This window comes from Neovison vison, chromosome 11 (assembly GCF_020171115.1).
Source record: "Neovison vison isolate M4711 chromosome 11, ASM_NN_V1, whole genome shotgun sequence".
Classification (NCBI taxonomy): domain Eukaryota; kingdom Metazoa; phylum Chordata; class Mammalia; order Carnivora; family Mustelidae; genus Neogale; species Neogale vison.
In genome coordinates, this window is record NC_058101.1 from 88198712 (window position 1) to 88223635 (window position 24924).

Here is a 24924-nt window from a genome sequence, read left to right on the forward strand (position 1 = left end):
TTGTAGAATTTCCATCTTTTCATATGCTAAATATGTATGTAGTCACATCTCTTCTAAAATGGCAAATTTATAGCAGCAGTTACTCATCTGCACACACTCATTTCTTTGAATAGTCCAAAAGTTTACACATAAACTTGTCTAAATAGCAATGTACTTCTTTTCTAAAAAGCACACAGTGATTGCAGTATACATACACTAGAAGAATTCCTCAAATAGATTTTTTAGTTGGATAGTATCTATTATTACCGGTATTTGACTAATAAGATTAATTTTTGCTCCCTTAATTATGTAATTTCCCCAAGTAGAACACAACAAATTAGTAGTGGATCTACATAAAGGAGTCAGCAATTTTATTACTTGTTTCAGTGGATGAAAGTAGGTATTACCTTGCCCTTTCCATTCGTTTAAGAGGAGGTCTTCCAGAAGCAGAAATGCTTTTTGAACGGCTATAACTTGGTTTGTAACCCAAACCCCACTTATCCTTTAGAGAAGCAGCCTAATGAAATGGGAGAGGAAGAGTGATTTTAGACAGTTGCTTATTGTCATAGTATCTGACTATAGGTAAAATATTCTATTCAACAAAATAGTATGTTTTCCCCAAGTCAATAACATGCTACTTTAAATTTGTCTTTAGGGGAGCCTAGGTGGCTCAGTGGATTAAATAAAGCCTCTGCCTTCAGCTCAGGTAATGCTCCCAGGGTCCTAGAACTGGAAGAAAAATATGAAGTTACTGAACATTAGCATTCTTTTTTTAAAAAGTCCCTAGACTTTATAAAAGTCTAACAAATGGGTGGGAGGTTGGGGTACCAGGTGGTGGGTATTATAGAGGGCACGGCTTGCATGGAGCACTGGGTGTGGTGAAAAAATAATGAATAATGTTTTTCTGAAAATAAATAAATTGGAAATAAATAAATAAATAAAATTTTTATTAAAAATTATATAAAAAAAAGTCTAACAAATGTCAGTAAATTTTTTACTGACATTAAATATTTCTAAATACTTACCTTATCCAAGGATTAAATTTTTGGTATCCCATTTCTTAATCTTTAGCATCTCATTAAAAAACAAAACATGGGATTGAGCCCTGCATTGGGCTCTCTGCTCAGCGGGGAGCCTGCTTCCCCCTCTCTCTCTGTCTGCCTCTCTGCCTACTTGTGATCTCTCTCTGTTGAATAAATAAACAAAATCTTTATAAAAAATTGTCTTTAAATGTCATTTAACAGTATAGATGGATCAAAGCAGAGCAGGACTCGGCCATTCTTTAGTCCTAACGTCAATTAGAAGGGTTGTACAATGGAAATATGGTTCACCATCTGGCCTGAGAGAGAAAAGAAAAAGACTGGAAACAGGATGAGGGGTACAGAAATAAGGTGAGAAAAAGGAAACAAAGGAAAGAAGGCCAAAAAAAAAAAAAAAGAGAGAATTAAAAGGAAAGATTCTGGGAGAAGCTGGGTGGCAGGAGGAGGTAAAAGGGAGATCAGAGGAGAGCAGGAAGGGGAGAGGGAGAGGCTGGGATGGGGAGACCAGTTGGGGTGGGGGAACCATTGATCATCTTAAGTACCACCCCCTGGCATGCCTGCCACAGCACTATATGAAAAGAAAGGAAGGGGTGACCTCAACAGTCTACTTATCTCAAAATGTGTAATTGGGGTCTAGATATTGAAATGATTCCAAGACAATGGAGATGTGGAATGCAAGAGGACTGAGAAGGAAGTGAGGGAGGGGAAGACAGATGAGATATATGCTAAGAACACTGATAAAAGTTCAAGAATTTCCCTAATTCTCTCTAACAGTCAATTACCAAATATAAACTACCTTATAAATAGTGCATAAGCAGTACTTTAATTTTATGATTGTTAGGTATACAGTAACAAAAATTTTAAACAAAGACTTATGCATTACAGATCATCACTATCCATTTATTACCATCAGAAGCCAGTGATGAATAACTCAAACTGGATTTTATCTTCAATTTGAATAAATAATTTAGAACAGTTTTCAAACTAGGATGTCTGGGAGTTCGGGGTGGTTAAGAAAGGTCAAGCCAATAAACCCTGAATCCCTGCAAACTTTCCCCTCTTCTTCTGGTCCTAGCAACTCTGATTTAATGCTTTTTATGTATTAGGGTGCCACTAAAAAATGAAGGGTTCTGATTATTTAAAAAAAAAAAAAGAGTTAAGAACCTATCTCTTCTGAAAAAAAGTAGTTTTTCCACTAACAAGACCACCTTGACCCAAGGCAACCTACCTTCATTTGAATACATTTTAGAATTATTTTCTACTATATGTTTATAGTGTATCTATCTACACACTTATTTCACTTACTCAGCAACTGGACTTATTCAGCAATTGGACCAAAAAAATGTGGTAGGAAATGGGGTCAAAGATAAATAACTTGTTTAAGAGACTCACATTCTAGTTAGTACAACTAAATGTGCATAGAAAAGAGAATGAAGTGCTGAGAGTACAGAGTGGCTAAAAGGTAAAGTCAGCTGTGGAAAATGGGATGGGAGTAGAATGGACATGTCAAAAGACTCATATTTGAGTAAGACACTAAAAAGACATTACGGTTTTATGAAAGGTGGATAAAAAGTAGTGGCTAAGGACAGACTGCAGAGTCCCACTGTTTGGGTTTAATCTTGGCTCTGCCAAGGTTAATGACTGTATAACCTTCGTCAAATTACTTGACTGTTGTCTCAGCGTCCTCATTTTTTTTTTTTAAAGATTTTATTTATTTGAGAGAGAGAGAGATCAAAAGTAGGCAGAGAGGCAGGCAGAGAAAGAGAGAGGAGGAAGCAGGCTCCCTGCAGAGCAGAGAGCCTGATGCGGGGCTCCATCCCAGGACCCAGGGATCATGACCTGAGCCGAAGGCAGAGGCTTTAACCCACTGAGCCACCCAGGGACCCCTTAGCATCCTCATTTTTAAAATGGGGAAAATAATACATGCTACCTCCTTTGGCTATTGTAAAATTTAATGGGTTGTTAAATGTAAAGTGCTTTAAATAACGCCTAGTACCTAGTAGATATGGGATGTACAAATCAAGTGGTATTATCACTAGAAATGGAGAACAAAAGAGAACTTAAGTATGGTCACAAAGTTTCATAAAGTGAAAAATAAGAGAACGGTCTACTCTAATAATAAAATTCTTCTTAAATGTTTACTCACTCGCATACTGGACCTCCGTAATTTCTTACGAACATCTCTTCGAATATCATTCACAGCAACAGATTCTAACTGTTGATAACGCTGAATTTCTTGGTTTATGGTTCCTTCACTTGCACCTAATTTTCTGGATGCAAAATAAATACCGCAATTAGTGTAAAGGGGTGACAGAGTAAGACTGATTTATATTTGCTCCCTTTTAATTCTTTCACTTTCAGAATATCAAAGATATATGGACAGATCAAAATCCTTAAAGTTAACACTCATACCTAGTAAACTGTTAAAAAGCTCCCTAATATTTTAGGAAACAGCTCTTTCCCACTTCCGCATTAATAGCCTCTGTGACAATCTCATGAAAGCTATGGACTTACTCTGCAGAATAACGTCTGAATGTAAAATTATGCATATATTTAAGCCTCAGGTAAAATTTAAAGGGAGGATGTATATTTTGCTACAAGTCACTTTTAACCCCCAAGAGCAAACCTCACACTGCAATGTAACTCAACAGGAAACTGTGAATCGCTGTATCGTAATTAATTTACAGATCACTTTTTAGGTAATACCTTTCATTGTACAAAATGCACATTATTTGTTTAGAGTTCCTGAATGCAAAAACCACAGACACAGGTGGTATATGAAGATCAGAAAAGATGAGGCATGACTATCACCTTTTGGGAAAACATAAATTTCAAAGTTTGATGATTAGGATACTTTGTCTTCTAGAGCAAGTATTATTTAATCAATAATACGCAGCGGGCAATAGATAAAAAAATATTACCACCACCTACTCCCGACCTCCCTACTCATCTTATATCCATCTCAGTTTTAGAGAATTGTTAATACAAGCAGGCAAAAACAAAACAAAACAAAAACAAACCATGAACTTTAACTTCAGACACACACAAGTTCAAATACCACTTCTTTAACCTCTCTGAGCCAGTTTTCTCACCTATAAAGTTTGGATAATGCCATCTAACCTCACAGAAATCTTGTGAGGATTATATTGAAGTAACAAGTCAGATTCACAACTTGTACTTAAAAAATGATAAATTTGTTTTCTTCCTTAAAAATTTATATTCCAGACACATGTTGTGATGAGCACTGTGTATTATATGCAACTAAGGAATTGTTGAACACTCCATTCAAAACTAATGACGCACTGTATGTTGGTTAACTGAACATTAAAAAAAAAATTTACATTCCAGAAATACCAATGTTAGCAAGACTAACACATATGTTAATATACATATGTGAAGGTATATATAGATATATACGCATATTTAGAGATATGTATATATGATACATAGTCTGTCATTAAACTGCCCAGAAATGGGGAGTTGTGATGAGAGCTGGACAGAACTTCACACCTAACTTCATCAGTAATGAATATATGATCTCAGGCAAATTATCAAACTCTACTGGACCTTGGTGATCTCATTTATAAATTAAGGGGGGTATACTGGCCCAAATCCAGTTTTCTCCCTATTTAAAATTCTATGATTCCATTATTAAAAATATTATATTATAATAAAAATCATTACACATACTTAAGATCATCTATTACTTTGGCCTGTTCATTTAGTTCTCTGATATCGACTATACGCTTCATAATTTTTCTTCCTCTAAGTTCTCCTGGCTGGCTACAAGATGCTCCTTGTCTTCGATAGTCTACAGCTTCCTGAAAAATCAAAAGCATGTCTGTTAATACCACTTTTAGGTCACACCGCAAATCTATACTATCACAAGAATAACACCTTAAATCAAAGGAAGCATGCAAGAATCAAAGCCATCTATATCAAGTAAGATGATTAGAATTCTCCAGTGATTCAAATCCCTTCATTTTCATAAGGAATCTATGTAGCTGCTACCTACATTTCCCCATGAGTGAGCTCTGCATGCTCTCAAATGGGACTGGCTAGACTGAGGGGAGCCCCACATCTCTGGGTCACACAGATACTCTGCAGGAACAGAATGGCGCTGATTTGGGGGCGTCAGGCCTAGAAGGTGATTTACAAGTCGCTGCCCAAAGGTGAGCTTGTGGCCATCTCCACTTACTGAACTTCCATCTGAACTCTAAATAATAAACAGTAACATTAATTTTTTAAAAATTTCTTTCTAAGAACAGGACTATTTCATGAAACAGTTGAAAGAAATTTAAAAAATGTTTAAACCAATACCAGAATAAAAGCCGAGAGTAACTTGCTTTTAAACTACCAAATAATTTATACTATAAAATATACAGTACAGAGGGAAATACATTTTTTATATGTATATTTTGTGTATAAGCACTTTGCTTTTCAGATTCATTTTTTAGCATGTTTACTAAGATATAATCCACATGCCATAAAATTCACCCATTTAAAATGAACAATTTATTGGTTTTGAGTATATTCACAGTTGTACAACTGTCACCACAATCTGTTTAGAACATTTTTACCACCCACCCCCAAATGAAAGCTCATAGCTAACAGCAATCTTTCTCCATTCCCCATCCCCAATTCCCCCAGCCCTCAGCAACCACTAATGTACTGTCTGTCTCTATAGGTTTGCTTTCACTTTGTTTTTACGTTAGTACATTACCTATAGGTTAAGGCACAAGTCTGTTGACAGCTAATAAGAAAAGTATCAGTGAAAAGATAATATTATGAAATTTAAAAAAATTACAAAATATAGACACAGGAAATCATCACTCTCTTCTTTCCTCTACAATTATCAACTACAATATAATAAATAACATTAAGTCAATCTTTTCCCTGTCTCAGGGTAAAGGCTGGTCCAGAAAAGTCTAACAGTGAGTTTACTTACAGTATGGATGGTGGGAGACATAGTGTCAACTTCATCCTCATCTGACAGGTCAGCTATGTTCACTGAATTTAGATCAGCAATGTCATCTATGTCTTCCTCTCCTGTCAGTGTCGTAAGGGTATTGCCCAGAGCATTAAGTCTTTTGCCAATGTTAGGATCCATATGGACATCGATCCCACACATCTTCCACAAAACATTGAGTGTCCACGTTCCAGCACTACTACTTTCTGTTTAAATAAAGAGAAGTGGCATTTTTGGTAAGTCTTGATTGAGTTCAGATACTTAAATCAATCTATATTTCAGGAATAAAATGGATGATGGTCTTATTTAACAACTAATCTCTCTCACAACTAAGTCTGGGATTGATTTCCCTCTGCAGAGTGTGCACCTTTGTTTCCTCTGTGCAGTACCCTTCTTTCTCCTCTGAACAATGGATTCCCTCTTCCCCCCACTCCTGAACTGATCTACCCTCCCATGGCTATAATGGGAATTTCCATGACCCTCACTTATTAGCCAGAATTAGATAAGTAAGCCAGGTGAGAGTCAAAGTTGGAAATCTAAAAACCCTTCTCTGGACTTCAGGAAAAAAAAAATGGTTCCTTCTCTAGTGCTTGAGGGAGGGGGAATGAGGCTCATGGGCTATGGGCAGCCATATCTTCTGGCATGTGTGAGGAGGTCAGCAGTATGAAGAAAATGAAGCAGCCAAAGAGGAGCAAAGAAGAAAGCCCTGGTGGCAGTTGAAATCTTGGATCCAAGAGTTCCTGAGGGCCTCTGAACTGACCTTGTTCCTTATCTTCACTGAGATAGCCATTTCTAAGCTTAACTGTGATCTGCATGTATCCTTTTAATAAACTCTCCCTTTCGGTTAAGCTAGTTTGCATGGGCTGTCACTTAAAAACCAGAGTTCTGACAATGACTTTTATATGACCTTTCTCCAAATACATATGCATTTACCTCAGTTATCACCCATTTCTTCTAACATTACTCCTGGAAATTTCCTAATCTTTTCAGTTCTCCATCAGTGGGACTGTTGGCCTTGCTATTTTCTGAGGCAAGTTACTTAGGATGAGCACAAAGGCTAGGTTTGGGGAGCATAACAAGAAATAGTAAGGAGAGAAAGGAATTCTACTAACTTTAATCAGCTTCTACTCACACAGACATTTTGAGAGCCCTTAAATAGCTCCCTTTAGCTCACTCTTACTCTTTACCTTTACCAAGTAAAATCAATAAAAATGTACATTGTACTATCATCTTAGTCGAGACAGGTTATAACTTCTAGTTATCTCCTAACCAGTTTCCCAAGATTTTTTTCCCTTTCTAATCCTTGAAAGTGTCTGCTTTCTTGCTCACAAAAATTCAGTAGCTCTCCCACTTTCTACCAAATTAAGTTCAGACTCCTTATTATCCTTTAATATTTTTCCCATATTACTTTCACATAACTCTGTCTACCCAGTCTGGACAATTCTGACTGACTAGACACTGGTTTCACAGCATAACTAATATTCTGTCGGCCTGAATTTTCTGACCCAGACCCTTCCAGTTTTTGCTTCAGAAACAATTTTGTCTGTCAAGTCCCAGTTCAAATACTTTTTAAATATTAAAAGAAGCTTTCTCTAGGCCACCTGAGTAGCTCAGTTGGTTAAGTGTCTGCCTTTGGCTCAGGTCCTGATCCCAGGGTCCTGGGATCAATCCTGCCTTTGTGCTCCCTGCTCTGTGGGGAGCCTGCTTCTCCCTCTGACTCTGCCTCTCTCTCTGCCTCTTATGTCTCTAATCCTAGTATCCTTCCAAATTTGAAATTTTTCTCTTTCCTCAGCAGATTTCAGAAGCAATTAGAATTTCATGTTTTATTGAACTTACCACTTATAGCTTAGTCATGCTGCAGAGCCTCAACTACATTATAAATCAAATTTATAGAGTAGAAAAGTAGATCCTGTCTTTGTCTTTCCTAAAATTTTTTGCAGTATATCAGCAAGTGTCTAATAAATGATTGTTAAATAAATAAAAATATGCTAATATTACTATAAAAATGGTTTTTTAAAATTAGGGAACACCAGAATTAAAGACTCAAAGTTAATATAAAGGCTTTATGTGTGTATATATGTATATTTACATATATAGATATAAAAAAGCAAAATCTAACTTATTTATGTAAAAAAGGTAATACCAGTCATGAACTTACCAGCAGCTGCTTGTCCTGTAGTCCTAGAACATACTTCATAGGTGCCATCTGGAACTACACCTGCATAAAATCACCCCCAAAATAGTTTTCAATAAAATTATGCTTGTGATTAAATATTATATTATAATTAAATACTATACTGTAATACCAAAGATTATTATCTAAATATAAATAGGATCACTAGCTTCTTTAGGCCTCAATTTCTAAACTGTAGAATGAAATATGAAACATCTACCTTAGATGTCTTAGATGTTGAGATATTCTGTATCTCAACATTTTTTATTTTATGCTTTTAAGAATTTAACTGCAGCTTTATCTTTACATTCTGCATGTGACAATACCTGACTGACTCTGAAACTCTAGTTTCCAGATGCTATGACAATATGTGCCATCCTGTGAATGGCACTTTGAGAAAGCAAATGGTTTAAAAATAATTTTCTGTTAATAAGAACTTCCACATTTAGGTCACAGACATGATTTATTAGCCTTGTCTTTCCATGGATCATTTTATGAGGAAAAAAATGACTGACTGCCATGATGTCAGTCTCATAACAGTTAAGCTCCTAAGGTCATAGACCTATCGCCGGAACACATCTAACTTTAACTCTGAAAAATTTACTACCACTTAGCTTTAATCTGATAACTTCAACTTAAAAAAAAAAAAATGAAAGAAGAAAAAGAAAAAAAAGAGTTGAACTAAATCAACAATTTTAAACAGTAAAGGGGCATACCATCTTTGAGACAACTTTTCAAAAAGTGAAGCCTAAGGACAGGATTAAGACTCTTTCTCAGTAATCCTTCATAGAAACAAAATTTCAGTCTAAACCTGACAGTCATAAATCTTAAATGAAATGTCCTTTTACAATTCATTCTGTAACCTAAGTTGCTATTCAAATGTTACTCAAATCTGAGTTGCAGAAATACTCTAGCTTATTTTGAGAGAAACAGTCTATTAAGTGACAGTATCTATTATGTAGGTTTTTAAAAGATAGTGCCAATAACTTTAAAATCTAAATTATATTTTTTAACCATATGGTACCTGTGCTTCACATACAAATTACAGAATTTGAGAGAACAGTGTCTTGTCTTAGGGTAAAAGATTGTCTAATTAACCTTTAAAATCATGGTTATAAATCAGAACAAAAGGGACTTAGGTAACTCTTTCAAATCTAAGAATGCTGTAATGAAAACCTTCTGAAATTTGAGTAACATAATGGAGGCCAAATGAAAGCTAGTAAAAAAAAAAAAGGATAGAAAACTTCTAGGACATTCAATCCCAAGAATTTTTAGAGAATTTTTAAAAATTAATATTTAAAAAATTACATAAATTCATATATTACAGAGCCATGATAAATTAAAAAGGAATATTAAGATTTGGGGGGAGTAGATCCAAATCTTCAAAGTGAGGAGAAGGAAATCAATGAGGCTCTTCCCTGTTTTGCCTATGGTCTCTGAGTCAGAGACAGAATGCTGAGTTGGATCAACCATTAGTCTGAATCCAGGAGGGCAATTTTCCTGCTCTTTTGATCTCATGTTCCCCAGGTGTTAACAGAGAGCTTGAGGCTTTCAAACATCTCCTTTACCGCCCCCCACAATACCACAGTTTCAAATTTTAATGGTTTATATAATTTTTATAAATGAATGTTAGTGAAGAGTCTGATCTTTTCTATCTACTTACATGGTCCTTTGAATCCTACATACAAATTTTTCTAATTTTTACTGCACTTCCTAGAAAACATTATCCTCCTATAGAGGCATTTCACCCAGATCACCTTTTTTCCTAGGGCCTGATTTTAAAGTGATCTGTTAAAAAAAAAAATCCTATAGCATAACTCTACTGTTCGTTGTTTCTCTACCCTAATTCAAACCTTTCTCAAAATACTTAATGTCATTTCTGTTCTATTTATTATTACTAATAAAAAACTATTTTGCCCCTGTTATAATTTAGAATATTTGTGTCAATAAAATAAATACTCAACTCTTCTGCTTCCTTCCCAAGACACCAAACAAAAAGCATGTCATAAAGACAAGTCATTTAGTAGCCTACAAAAACTAAAATAAGTAATTTTCAGCATATTAGTATTCTACTTAGTTAGTATAATACACACTGAGGTGCTGAGTTATTGTTTATAGCTTTTTAATATACGTTTTGATTTTGATTCAGGGGCATATTTCTTAGGCATTTTCCCTTTATAATAAACTGTTAAGGAAATGGTATTCTCTCTTTGCTTCCAAATACATTTATCCATTTTAATGATTATAAAAAAGGTGAAGATATCATCTTACTAGAAATCAGTAATTTAAATTTATTTTACGAAAAAAAGACACAAAAGTTATTAGTGACTTTTAAAAATATATGTAACAACTGTATAGAAGCTTATTTGTAAAGATTTCTGAAGAAGGCTATTATTCTTCTTATGAATTTTAAGCTTAAGTACTTTGATATCAAGTCCTCCTAGTAACTTGAAGTATTTCACAGAAATTCCACTATTTTACCTATGAATTATTTAAGTGAGAAGCAGTCACAACAGAATTTCACCCATAACTTTATCTAGGTTTTAGTCAAAGTGAAAAGCCAAAACTTCAATTTTTGATATAAAAATTATGAAAAGTTTTCTTGTTCTTTAAAGAAGATCCAGAACTGGGAAGAAAATTTTCTTCCAATGGAGAAGGGAAAAAACTACATAAACAACAGCATACCACCTTTTGTAAAGTAAGTATTAATTTTGGTTTAGAGATTGGCTGAGGAATTTTAGCTTGCAACCTTTAATTCCTCAAACAGTTTTTCTTTACTAGAAGATTAATGATGATTTATGAACTCTGCTATAACATTTCTTATATTAAAATAAAAATAAAACCACGTATCTTCAAAACTGTATATAAACACAGCTTTAGTTACACCCAACCTTGAGTATTATGGAATCAAAGGAATTCACACAAGTTACACATTGTAGCTTATAAATTTAGACATGTGAGTTTATTTGTATCAATATTATTTTATGACTGGAGTTCCTGTTTCTGGTTATCTACAACCTGCTGATCTATGTCATGTGATGAATTGGATCTTGCACATTTATCACTTCCTTTGAAGATCCCCACAGAGTAAAGATGTTTTATCTGGTCATTCACAAATCAATCATAGGAAAAAATCAGGTAGTAAACGAATCTTCAAATGCTAGACTATCAAGAAGAATGCCTAGTTGATTCATTTACCAAAACTACTGAAAGCTGCAGTTTTTCACAAATATGACCTATCTTTAACTAAAAAGAGCCCTTATTTCAGAAAGGCCAATAACATTCCTATAAGCTAAGCATCTTTTGGTTTTACAAATGAAGACAGTGCTTTTCTACCTTTTTTTTTTAATTAAAAAAATTCTAACCCTCATGTAGAAAATAAAAGGCACTCACAGGCATTCATCACTAGATCGCCACGAATTTCTGGTTTCCAGTCATCCCACGACGTCTCAAAGCCATCAGCAAAACGAATACAAAAGTTTTTGAAATGCCCTTTACTAACCAGAGATTCTGAAGAACAAGCAGTGATGAGAGTACTTTCAATGGTCAATACTAAAGCAGAACCAATGTCAAGATCTCCAGTGTGATTAGACTGCAAAATACATTAAAAAATAAAAGAATGTTTTAAATTTGGAAATTCTCACAGGATTCGTAGGAACAAAAGTTTAGAAAAAGTCAAGATTAGAAATCTTCATTAAAAAGGAGCTTAGAAAGTTGTATACTTTTAAAAACTTAAATTGTTGAAGTGAGTACATATGCCATGAGCATCTTTTCTTTTTATTATGTTCAATTAACCAGCATATAGTTCATCGTTAGTTTTTGATGTAGTGTTCAATGACCCATTAGTTGCGTATAACACCCAGGGCTCATCACTGCACGTGCCCTCCTTAATACCCATCATCTGGTTACCCCATCCCCCCAACCCCTCTTTTCTGTAACCCTCGGTTTGTTTTCGGAGTCTAGAGTCTCTCATGGTTTGTCTCTAATTTCTTCACATTCAGTTTTCCCTCCTTTCCCCTATGGTCCTCTATGCTATTCCTTATGTTCCACATGAGTAGAATATTAACTGTCTTCATATTTTTTATTACTTGCAGAAGGTTAAAAAAGGTCAGAGAGAGCATGAGCAGTTGAGGGGGAGAGGGAGACAATCTTAAGCAGACTCCTTTTGGCATAAAGCCCCAGCAGGGCTCCACGTGAGTCTCCATGTGGGGTTTGATCTCACTACCTTGACAGCATGACCTAAGCTGAAATCAACAGTGTGACACTTAATTGAGCCATGGAGGTGCCCCTAATTATCTAGTTTTCTATCCCAAGCTTCTGTTTTAGACAACTGCCTCTGGTGTATATGGCTTTCCTGAGCTCTGTCCATAATACCATTAAAAAAAAAAACATTCTTCAACTCCTGAGGCATGTTGTCAATCACTGACCCAGAATTTTTCTTCACAATGTCTTGCTTAACAAATACTAAAAGTTAAACTCATTCAGCAACTGGTTATAGGTTAAGGTAAATTTTGACAGAATTTGATATAATTGTAACCTCTTAGGTTCAACCCTTGATAGGGGTTTATAGTCCTCTGTTCGTCTCATATGCATGTCCATAAATTATGAAAATTCTTGCTTTATCTGGTATACACAACTTGGAAATTTCATTACCATTAAATATGGCAGCTTGGGGCGCCTGGGTGGCTCAGTGGGTTGGGCCGCTGCCTTCAGCTCGGGTCATGATCTCGGGGTCCTGGGATCGAGTCCCGCATCGGGCTCTCTGCTCAGCAGTGGGCCTGCTTCCCTTCCTTTCTCTCTGCCTGCCTCTCTGCCTACTTGTGATCTCTCTCTGTCAGGTAAATAGATAAAATCTTAAAAAAAAAAAAAAGTTAAATATGGCAGCTTGAAGGCATTTTGAAATCCTCCACCCCATTTTAGATGAGGTTGCTAAACATTATTAAACAATATTCTTAAATGTTCTTTTGCTTCTATTTCATTAACAATTAAATGCCAACGACTTGTTTGTTAAAAAACAAAACAATAAAAAGATTCTGAAAACTAAGCTGCTTATTTTTCCAGGTAAAAATTAAGATTCACCAGAGCACCTGGGTGGCTCAGGGGGTTAAGCCTCTGCCTTTGGCTCAGGTCATGAACCCAGGGTCCTGGGATCGAGCCCTACATCGGGCTCTCTGCTCAGAGGGAAGCCTGCTTTCCCCCTCTCTCTCTGTCTGCCTCTCTGCCTACTTGTGAACTCTCTCTCTCTGTCAAATAAATAAACAAATCCTAAAAAAACTTAAAATTTTTTTCATGTGTCTGATAGCCATTTGTATGTCTTCACTGGAGAAGTGTCTGTTCATATCTTCTGCCCATTTTTTGATATGATTATCTGTTTTGTGTGTGTTGAGTTTGAGGAGTTCTTTATAGATCCTGGATATCAACCTTTTGTTTGTACTGTCATTTGCAAATATCTTCTCCCATTCCGTGGGTTGCCTCTTTGTTTTCTTGACTGTTTCCTTGGCTGTGCAGAAGCTTTTGATTTTGATGAAGTCCCCAAAATTCATTTTCACTTTTGTTTCCTTTGCCTTTGGAGACATATCTTGAAAGAAGTTGCTGTGGCTGATATCAAAGAGATTATTGCCTATGTTCTCCTCTAGGAGTCTGATGGGATTCCTGTCTCACGTTGAAGTCTTTTATCCATTTTGAGTTTATCTTTGTGTATGGTGTAAGAGAATGGTCGAGTTTCATTCTTCTACATATAGCTGCCCAGTTTTCCCAGCACCATTTATTGAAGAGACTGTATTTTTTCCACTGTATATTTTTTCCTGTTTTGTCGAAGATTATTTGACCATAGAGTTGAGGGTCCATATCTGGGCTCTCTACTCTGTTCCACTGGTCTATGTGTCTGTTTTTATGCCAGTACCATGCTGTCTTGGTGATCACAGCTTTGTAGTATAGCTTGAAATCAGGTAACGTGATGCCCCCAGTTTTATTTTTGTTTTTCAACATTTCCTTAGCGATTCGGGGTCTCTTCTGATTCCATACAAAAAATGTTCATCATCACTAGCCATCAGGGAGATTCTAATTAAAACCACATTGAGATATCACCTTACACCAGTTAGAATGGCCAAAATTAGCAAGACAGGAAACAACATGTGTTGGAGGGGATGTGGAGAAAGGGGAACCCTCTTACCTGTTGGTGGGAATGCAAGTTGGTGCAGCCTCTTTGGAGAACAGTGTGGAGATTCCTCAAGAAATTAAAAATAGAACTTCCCTATGACCCTGCAATTGCACTACTGGGTATTTACCCCAAAGATACAGATGTAGTGAAAAGAAGGGCCATCTGAACCCCCAATGTCTTAGCAGCAATGGCCGTGGTTGCCAAACTGTGGAAAGAACCAAGATGCCCTTCAATGGACGAATGGATAAGGAAGATGTGGTGCATATACATTATGGAGTATTATGCCTCCATCAGAAAGGACGAATACCCAACTTTTGTAGCAACATGGACGGGACTGGAAGAGATTATGCTGAGTGAAATAAGTCAAGCAGAGAGAGTCAATTATCATATGGTTTCACTTATCTGTGGAGCATAAGAAATAACATGGAGGACATGGGGAGATAGAGAGGAGAAGGGAGTTGGGGGAAATTGGAAGGGGAGGTGAACCATGAGACACTATGGACTCTGAAAAACAATCTGAGTGTTTTGAAGGGGCGGGGGGTGGGAGGTCGGGGTACCAGGTGGTGGGTATTATAGAGGGCATGGATTGCATGGAGCACTGGGTGTGGTGCAAAAATAATGAATACTGTTATGCTGAAAATAAATAAAAAATAAATTTAAAAAAAACTTAAGATTTATCATATAGGTATCAATCTCATCATAATTCTGTGGCAAAGTCTCATGAGATTCATATTTAATACACTAAGGATGAATAATGGCTGAAGGAATCCAATCTTACTTGCTATTTATTAAACTCAATTATAAACTGTTAATCCAAAAAAAATTATTATAGTCTATATACACAAAAATGGTAAGTAGAATGTTGTATTCTTAATCTTGGACTATGATTTGATTTTTTGTACCTGTGCAGTATTCGTGATGGGCAGGCATATTCCCAGATCATTCACAGTAAGCTGGAGGAAGAGAGTCCCAAAGGCCTGGGCTGATGTTTGCTGGATACCTGGTAGCATATCTACTACCTCCTTTGTAGCCATATGAATATCTTTATGTAAAGCCATTCGTTGTTCATTCCAGTTGTCATAGGCAGCCTTATAATTCAGCCAAAACAGCACAGCTTTTTATAATTAAGGTGGATTGGAAAGAAAATTAAAATCAAAGCTGTAAGGCTAGAAGGCAAGTAAAACTCAGTAGTTGTAAAATCTGGCTGATTAGTAAAAATTACTCCCGTGAGAAAATTATAGCATTAGAATTGGAAAGGATCTAAGAGGATATAGTCAATTTGACAATGAAAGCAGGCAACTGCATAATGGCAGAAAGAAGAAAACATTCCAGGTCCATTTTTTCACTTAACAGATTATTTGTGAAATGCCTATTAGATGTTATGTATTAGGATGCAACAGAAATGATATGAAAACAAAACATGGTACCTGACCTTATAAAGCTTGCTGTTATACTGTTAAAAATTCTTGAAGGAGAGAAACCTAACAGTAGGAGTATACATTAAAAAGATATGACCTGCAAAGAGAGGCCAAGACATCGGAGTCTGTAACAAGAATGGAACCTTAAGGAAAACCTTCATTTAATGCAGTGTAAAGAAGGAGGAACCTAAAGAGGGAGAAAACTGAAGGGGCTAGGGAAGCAGAAGGAAAAGCAAGTGTCATGGACACAAAGAGTAGAAAGTACTTTAAGGAGTTGTTGAAAGCTGATGACAGGTTAGTAAGATGTGAAATGAAAAAAAGTGCACAGAATTTAGCAAAATAAAACATTCTCTATAACACTGCCAAAAGAATAGTTTTCTAACAGACTTATCACCAGCTAATGCCTACCACCAATTTAAATCTTAAATGGTTTCATAAATGGTTCTTCATTACTTCTACATTTCCAACATATATGCCCAATATACATAAATTAGACTCTTATCTGTTCAGTCCTTTTTCCTATTATTTTCTTTTATGAAAACTGCTACATGTTTTAGGCTACTGTATTAATATATATTCATTCATATTCTCTCTCATTTGGTAAATATTTATTTAGTTATTACTATAAGCTAGGGACTGTTATAGACTGTCATATACAAAGGTAAATAAGACTAGCTTCATTTCCTTGTCTCCCTGGTGAACACCTGACTCCAAGTCAAATCTGAAGGATTAGTTTCTCCTCTTAGAAGCACAGGCAAAGTTAGAAGACTCCCTCAGTTGGGGCACAGGTATCTCCAACTCCTCTCTGTAGTGTACTTTGCTCTCTCCCACTGGACTGAGAGGTCCTTGAGGGCAGGGATCCTGTTTTCTATATCTCTATTCCACTTCCAGAGAGTAAATGTTTACAGAATAAATGAATAAAGACAGTGCCAGAATAAATGGGTGCAACAATTTTTGAAACCAAAAACCTAGCATTACAATTAAAATTCTGAATCAGACATCCTATATATCCATGTAGAAAAGAAATGACTTTAAAAAGTAAAGTAAGTTTAAAAAATGAATAAGCAAAACACTTTTCTTGGATGCTCACATTTCAGAATTAGGAGATGTTCAGCTATCAAGCATTTACACTGGTACACTACAGATGATTTTTATCCAACATTGCCAAAACATTTCTAAATCCAACAAGATAGTGTTGATGGACTTTATCTTACCTCTGTCAAAGGCCACAGGTTGTGCATAAACAATTGGTCTATTCAAGGTAATAAGCACAGCTTCCCTATCGGAAGAACCACTGATTTCTTCTCGGAGGGCATTTCTTAATCCAATTCTGGTTTTAAAATAGGCAACTTGATGAAAATCAGAACCAGCTTCCTCATAAACCTAAAATAAAATTAAAAGCTCAATAAAAGCAAGTAATGGAAGACATTTTGATAAAAAAACCTAAAAGTTTTAACAATTAATAGTATTATTCATCAAATGAACTAGTGTATACTTTTCTCAGTTTTATTTGTCAATGATACATTCCTTATATTCTGTACCATAAACACCTGAAATTAATAAAGAACATGAATGGGTAAATAAGAAGTAAGTATGAAGTCATACATAAAATTCATAGAAAAGCTAGGACAAGGTCCATATTCTTTTTTTGTTTGTTTGTTTGTTTTTTATTTGACAGAGAACACAAGTAGGCAAGAGAGGCAGGCAGAGAGAGAGGGGAAAGCAGGCTTCCCTCTGAGCAGAGAGCCCGATGGAGGGCTCAATCCCAGGACCCTGGGATCATGACCTGAGCCGAAGGCAGAGGCTTTAACCCAGGTGCCCCTCAAGGTCCATATTCTTAATGTCAACATATTAACTATTCCAAGATAATTAGATCCTTTCTTTTCTTAATATGTATTTCCATTTGGAAAAAAATTACTGTTTTTTTAAAGATGGCAAGAAATTTTTCTTCATTTATTTCCTCACATAATGTTTAATATAGCCATTCAATTTAGAAAGTACGACTGATATTCCTTTAATTAATTCTTCAAATAAAAGAAGGAAAAAGGTTAAGATCTACATAATAATTTCTAGCAAAATAAGAACAATAACAAAAAATGCCCCAATGAGCTATCAAAATTTTATTTTTATAAAACAAAATCTGATTTATTGCTGTGAATGTGTATGTATGTGTGTAAAACTTTCTATACATATATACACATACATGTATAGACATACATACACATATGTGTATAGACATATATACAAATATGTGTGTGATATATATGTGTACATGCCTACGTAAAACCTGGTATATGTAAAACTTCCTATGTTTAACATTACAGTATGCAAAACTTGCCAGTATTAAACAGGCAGTTAAGAAACTTAGTAACATTTTAAAAACTTACCAATTGTTAGAACAGAGTGCTAAAATAAAAAAAAAATTCTAACAAAATCAAGAGCAATTATAAACAAGTATTTATGAAGATGCTGAATTAAGCTTCATGAGACTGCACTTGCACTAAACTATAGCAATATACCACCCAAAAACACTCAATGAAATGCCAAACTAAAACTGTAAAGGCCTTCTTTTTTTTCTTTTTTAAGATTTTATTTATTTGACAGAGAGAGATCCCAAGTAGGCAGAGAGGAAGGCAGAGAGAGGGGGAAGCAGGCTCCCCACTGAGCAGAGAGTCTGATGCAGGGCTCGATCCCAGGACCCTGGGTTCATGACCTGAGCCAAAGGCAGAGGCTTAACCCACCGAGCCACCCAGGTGCCCCATGTAAAGGCCTTCTTAAATGACATTTCTTTCCAATTTAAAATTGGAAATTTAGGAATGTTAAATTCTTTTTTAAAGTATGGTAATAAAGTAATTCAAATTTATATACAAAATTTAAAAGCCGAAATTCTAATATCAGCGTATTCTGTACTCACTTGATGTTTGACAATTTGTCCTAATGCCAGATTTAAATCCACTTGACATTTACCAAACAGTTTCAGATAGCTGCTACTCCCTGGTGAAGCTTTGGTTTGAAGTCGGTTCGAAAGTTCCAGCTCTATCAATCCAGTTTCAAATCTCACAGCTCTCATTGATGGAGTAGTGGCTGTTACTTGAATACCCTAGAGCAGATTATAGGTTAGGAGGAAAAAAGTAATCTTAAATCAACAGTATGCACTCACTCAAATGAAATCTTTCCATACGATAAAGTAGCTATGTTTTAAAATACACATGGGCTGTCTAAAGATCTAATAAAACTGGAAACATTCTTTAATTTCTCATATTAGTAGGGAATTTTTTAACTCCTAAATTTTATTTTAATATTTTGTACTTAACATCTGAACTGTTCAATGAGTTAAATACATTAATTATAATTAATCGTTAGGTAACAGTATTTTTAACACTGCTTTTTTTTTTTTTTTTTAAGATTTTATTTATTTATTTGACAGAGATCACAAGCAGGCAGAGAGGCAGGCAGAGAAAGAGGGGGAGGCAGGCCCTCCACTGAGCAGAGAGCTCCATGTGGGGCTTGATCCCAGGACCTGGAGACCATGACCCGAGGTGAAGGCAGAGGCCTAACCCACTGAACCACCCAGGCGCCTAAACACTGCTATCGAAAGTACTGGAAATACTAAGGTTTCTATTAAGGTACTACTGTTAATTGGACAAATGAACAAAATACTTCTTACAGAGTAACTTACAGCTATAATAATTAGAAAAAATTGATATATTTATCAGAAGGGGGCAGTTAAATAAATTGTTACAACTATATAAAAAATAGTACAGCTATTAAGGAAGATAAAGTTAATCTATATGTTCTGACATGAAAAGGTATCCAAGCACAAATATATGCATAAACATATGCATATATAAAAGTACAAACAGAGAAAAGTCCTAAAGGACATTCAATTGCTAAAGCTTTTCCTCTTGAGTAGATGGGGTCATACTTCATTTTTATTTTCTACTCACACATTTATGTATAATATGAATTCCTTTAACTAGAATACATTAAATACTTAGAAAAATACTTCAAAAAGTATAATTACTTATATGTTACCTTAAACTGCAAGTTCAGGGAATAGAGTAGAATTTTAGGCTTATCTCCATCTGTTGTTCCATCATGTTCATTCCAAAGAGGAATAGGCTGCTCCCCACCTAAAGAGATTAAATAATTGAGGGTCTGGGGCAATCACTTTAAGAGGAAAATAATAATTTTGTGCAAAAACAGTTATTTTCTTTTTTCTGATCATTAACTTATTCTTTAGTACAGACTGTAGCCATGACACATTTCACTGACACAGATTTTTACAAGTTAGGGATAATACTGCATATTAGGCATTTATTAAGAACATTTTATAAGGACTAAAAACATTATATGTATAATAAATATAATTATATATCTCAGAAAATGTATCTGAGGGGAAAATAGTAAACTGAATTGATTTCTTTAACCAAATATGTGAACCTGTTGTTTACATTTTTATATGCTGCAAACAAGATTAAAAGAAAAAATAAAGGTGATGAAATTTTAAAATAAGGTAATATGTGCTAATAATAAAGAGTGTGACAGCAAAGGTTTGTCCTACAAATTAAAAAAAAAAAAAAAGGAGGAAAATTTCCTCAATTTGAAAATATCTACAAAGGTCTACAGTTAAAATGATATGCTCAATCGTGAAAAGCCTGAAACTTCCCTAGGCTTAGATAAAGTATAAGGCAAGGATGATTCCTCTTACCATTTCTGTTCAACATACGTCAAGTCCTAGCTAATGCAATAACACAAGAAAAGGAAAGAAAAGATACAGAGATTGGGAAGGAGAAAATAAAATTGTCTTTGTTGTTCACAAATGACAAGATTATATATGTGGAAAATCTGACAAAAATGACCAAAAAAAAAAAAATGCTGGAACCAATAAGGGATTATTGCAATGCTACAGGATTACAAGGTTACAGGTCAATCACTTTCCTGTATACTGTATACTGTATAATGAAGAGTGGAATTTGAAATTAAAAACACAATGCAACTTATATTAATATCACAAGAATTAAGTTAATCAGGTATAAATTAACAATATATGTATAAGAGCTACATGACGAAAACTAAATTCTGAGGCTAAGTATCAAAGAAGAACTAAATAAATGGAGAGGTATTTCATGTTCATAGACAAGAAAACTCAATATTGTCAAGATGTCAGTTCTTCCCAATTTCAGTTTTAAATTCAATGCAATTCCAATCAAAATCTAGCAAGTTATTTTGTGGATATCAACAAATTGATTCTAAAGTATGTATGGAAAGACAAAAGGCCCAGAATAGCCAAGAAGAACTAAGCTAGAGCACTGGCACTTTCTGACTTCAAGACTACAGTAAACATTGGAGTGTGGGGTTGGTGAAAGAAGAAACAAATAATACATCACTGGAACAAAATGAAAAGCCCAGAAACAGATCCATACAGTGAACTGATCTTTGACAAAAAAGAAAAGGCAATACAATGAAGGAAAGTCAGTCTTTTCAGTAGACGATGCTGGGGTAACTGGATATCGACATGCAAAAAAAATGAATCTAGACATAGATCTTATACCTTTCACAAAAATTAACTCAAAATGGATCACAGACCTAAATGTAAAATGTAAAACTATAAAAGTCCTGTAAAATAACATAGGAGAAAACATAAATAACCTTCCTTATGGACTTTTTAGATACAACACCAAAGGCACAATCCATGAAAGAAAGAATTGATAAACTGCACTTCACTAAAATTAAGAGCTTCTATTTTACAAAAGAAAAAGATTCTATTTTACAACTGTAACTGGGAGAAAATACTTCCAAAAAATACATGTGATAAAGGACTGTTGTCTAAAATATGCAGAGCTCTAAAACCTAAAAAAGACAAAAAACATGATTAAAAAATGGGCCAGGGGGCACCTGGCTGGCTCAGTGGGTTAAAACCTCTGCCTTCTGCTCAGGTCATGATCCTGGAGTCCTGGGATTGAGCTCCACATCAGGCTCTCTGCTCAGCAGGGAGCGTGCTTCCCTCCTTCTCTCTCTGCCTGCCTCTCTGCCTGCTTGTTATCTCTGTCTGTCAAATAAATGAATAAAATCTTCAAAAATAAAAAAAAAAAGGGCCAAAGACCTTAATAGACATTTCACCGAAGAAGATACACAGATGGTAAATAAGCACAATAAAAGATCCTTTGCAGAGCATCATCATACCATCAAGAAATGAAAATTAATACTAAGATACCACTACAAATCCATTAGAATAGCCAAAAGCTGGAACACTGAAACACCAAATGCTGATAAGGAGATGAAGCCGCAATATCCCTCATTCATTCTTGGTGAGAATGCAAAACAGTATAGCCACTTTGGATGACTTTTGGTAATTTTCTATTAAATTAAACATATTCTTACTGTATGATCCAGCAATCATACTCCTTGGTTGCAATTCAAAGGAGCTGAAAATTTATGTCCACATAAAAACTTGCATACAGATGTTTGTAGCAGCTTTATTCATAACTGCCAAAATGTGGAAGCGGAAGCAACCAAGGTAGGGATAAATAGGTGGAGCACTAAGAAGTTTTAGGGCAGTGAAACTACTCTGTAGGAGTAGTATACAGTATCTGTATAATGTATACATTATTATATGTATACATTACATGTGTACATATACATTATTATATGTATACATTATTTTATGTAGGAGTAGTATGCAGTATCTGTATAATGTATACATTATACTATATAGTGTATACAGTATACAGTATCTGTATAATGGTAGATACGTGTCATTATTCATTTGTGTAAAGCCACAAAGTGTACAACACCAAGAGTGGACCCTAATGTAAACGATGGACTTTGGGTGATAATGGTTGCTGATGCAGATTCATCAGTTGTAACTCATGTGCCAGTCTGGCGGGGAACGTTGATAATGGGGGAGGCTATACATGACTGGAGGCAGGAGATATCCAGGAATTTCTGTAATTTCCCTCAATTTGCTGTGGAACAAAAATTGCTCTAAAAAGTTAATTTTTTTAAAAAGCCTATTTGTTTTGTTGATCCTATCACTGCCGTATCTTTTATGTAGTCACAGAAAATTTTTTTTCTTAAAATTTAGAAGAGTTCTGCCTCTTACAAAATATATTGCACCATAATTTTAGCTTATAGAAATATCAGAGACACTATTAGTCACATTAACTCCACATTTTGTTTACCTCATTTTAAATTAAATATATAATTGGCCCAATTCTCAGAAGGTAACCTCCTTATATGTTTCTAAGATGGCTGTCCATATTCAAATCTAAATCTCTTCTGTTTACTAGGTCAGTGCTTACCTACATCTTTCTAAAACCCAGGGAGTCTGTGGACAGTAAAATTGTAAGAACTGATTCCTCAAAAAAAGAATTTTTTTTTTTTAAAGATTTTATTTGTTTACTTGACAGAGATCACAAGTAGACAGAGAGGCAGGCAGAGAGAGAGAGAGAGGGAAGCAGGCTCCCTGCCGAGCAGAGAGCCCGATGCAGGACTCGATCCCAGGACCCTGAGACCATGACCCGAGCCGAAGGCAGCGGCTTAACCCACTGAGCCAGAATTTTACTAACAAACTTAATGATTGCTGTAAATGAGTATTTCTATACAAAAGAAAATGCCTAGAGCTAAATTTAATATTAAAGACAAGCATAAGGAAAAAGTGTAAGAAATAAAGAAATAAAGCAATAACTATGAAGATTATGGGGGAAGTAGGGAAGCAATACAGAGATTAGAATACTAAGAAACTTGGCTACAAGGGTTCAAAGTATTCCCTCTCAATAGCGCTCTGCAGTTTTGTAAAATTTCTGCTCCATAAGGTCCCAGGACCAGCTAGATGATAAATGATTTACTTTCAGCTCTTTTCCTAGAGTTCACTCTATTGTCAAGAAGGAATGGTTCAGAGATTAGACCTAGCTACTGAATGACTTCGGTATCTGAATGCTTCACAGTGATTAGTAAACATTCATGGTTAGAACATTAATTTCTAGTTTTCCTTTCCAGCTCATTCTTCATAGACCTAGGAATATACTTGAAATTCCTCACTGACTGAAATTTGAACATTAAGAAAAGTCTTTCCTTATGGAAGACACGTATTGCTTGGAGCACTAGGTGTAGTGCATAAACAATGAATTTTGGAACACTGAAAAGAAATAAAATAAAATAAAATAAAATGAAAAGAAAAGCTTTTCTTTCTCTTTCATCAAAACTACCTTAAGGGCAACTCATAGTGCCAGTCTGATACTAGAACTCTACAATGCTAGCTTTTTAACCATCAAAGATTCAAAGTTACTTTAAGAGTCTATTTATTTAAAAAAAAAAGTCTATATATTTTTATATGTTTTTTCATTACACATATTCAGTAATAATAGACTTGAAAATATTCTTTAGAACTCATACAAATTAACCAGCTTAAAATATTCTTAACTTCCACATCTCAAAGTTGTAATGCGATTTTAACCAGGTAAATGGGCCACATCAAAACTTCTGTATATTCCCCAAACAGAGGCACCTTCAGTGGCAGAAAGAACTTTGCTGTTTATTTTTTTTCTTCGTTAATGGTTTGTATTCAACTATTTTCAGAAAAATTCCAAGGCTACCAATTGAGCTGATTTTTTAAAACTTAACTTGTGAAATTCTATAGCTCTACTGTGCCTCTTCAATATAATCATTTAGTAGTTCCCTGAGTTCAGATAAAATCAGAGGCAGCTCATGAGAATCAGGAAAATCTGTTGTCCACATGGGTATTACACAATTTAATTCCCTACTGCAATGAGTTTTGTCCCCCTTTGGGGCCTTATTGAATACTTGTCCTTAAACTCTACCTGCATCTTCTCTACCTCTCCTTTCTTGCCAAAGATATTTCATTTATGAGGTTTGGGAATAGGACTTCCTCTGTAGAGTCTTTTCTGGTTTCTTCAACTAGATTAGCTTCTCCTCTGGCACAGACACAGCACCCTGTTCTTGTCATTCATAGAACTCATTAAAATTATAATTGAATATCCAAATACTTAATAAATCTGTTAAATAAATGAATTTATTCATCAACATGGAGGAATCTCCTCTTGATAGCAATTTATAGATGTGGCTTCACTATTATTTTAACATGATTATATCCATACTGGAAATATTTAGCCTCAAAAATTCTTATGCAGTTAACTTATTTTCCATTCTAATACCTCTTAAAA

The 24924-nt window shown here is 35.1% G+C and overlaps 1 protein-coding gene across 9 annotated transcripts in view; it reads right to left on the reverse strand.

Moving 5' to 3' along the window:
* Positions 1–24924, reverse strand: part of KIAA1109 (KIAA1109 ortholog) — a 214429-nt gene that overhangs the window by 40022 nt on the left and 149483 nt on the right. For 7 of the 9 annotated variants that reach the window (XM_044224067.1, XM_044224069.1, XM_044224068.1 and 4 more), the window contains 11 exons: positions 19775–19872; positions 18654–18839; positions 16954–17122; positions 15224–15435; positions 11555–11753; positions 8147–8206; positions 5968–6194; positions 5035–5235; positions 4710–4840; positions 3166–3289; positions 387–496 (listed from right to left, as the gene is read on the reverse strand). In XM_044224067.1, coding sequence (XP_044080002.1) covers positions 387–496; positions 3166–3289; positions 4710–4840; positions 5035–5235; positions 5968–6194; positions 8147–8206; positions 11555–11753; positions 15224–15435; positions 16954–17122; positions 18654–18839; positions 19775–19872 — 1717 coding nt within the window. The remainder of the gene's footprint in view (positions 1–386; positions 497–3165; positions 3290–4709; positions 4841–5034; positions 5236–5967; positions 6195–8146; positions 8207–11554; positions 11754–15223; positions 15436–16953; positions 17123–18653; positions 18840–19774; positions 19873–24924) is intronic. The other 2 variants (XM_044224075.1, XM_044224074.1) reach the window with 1 other exon arrangement.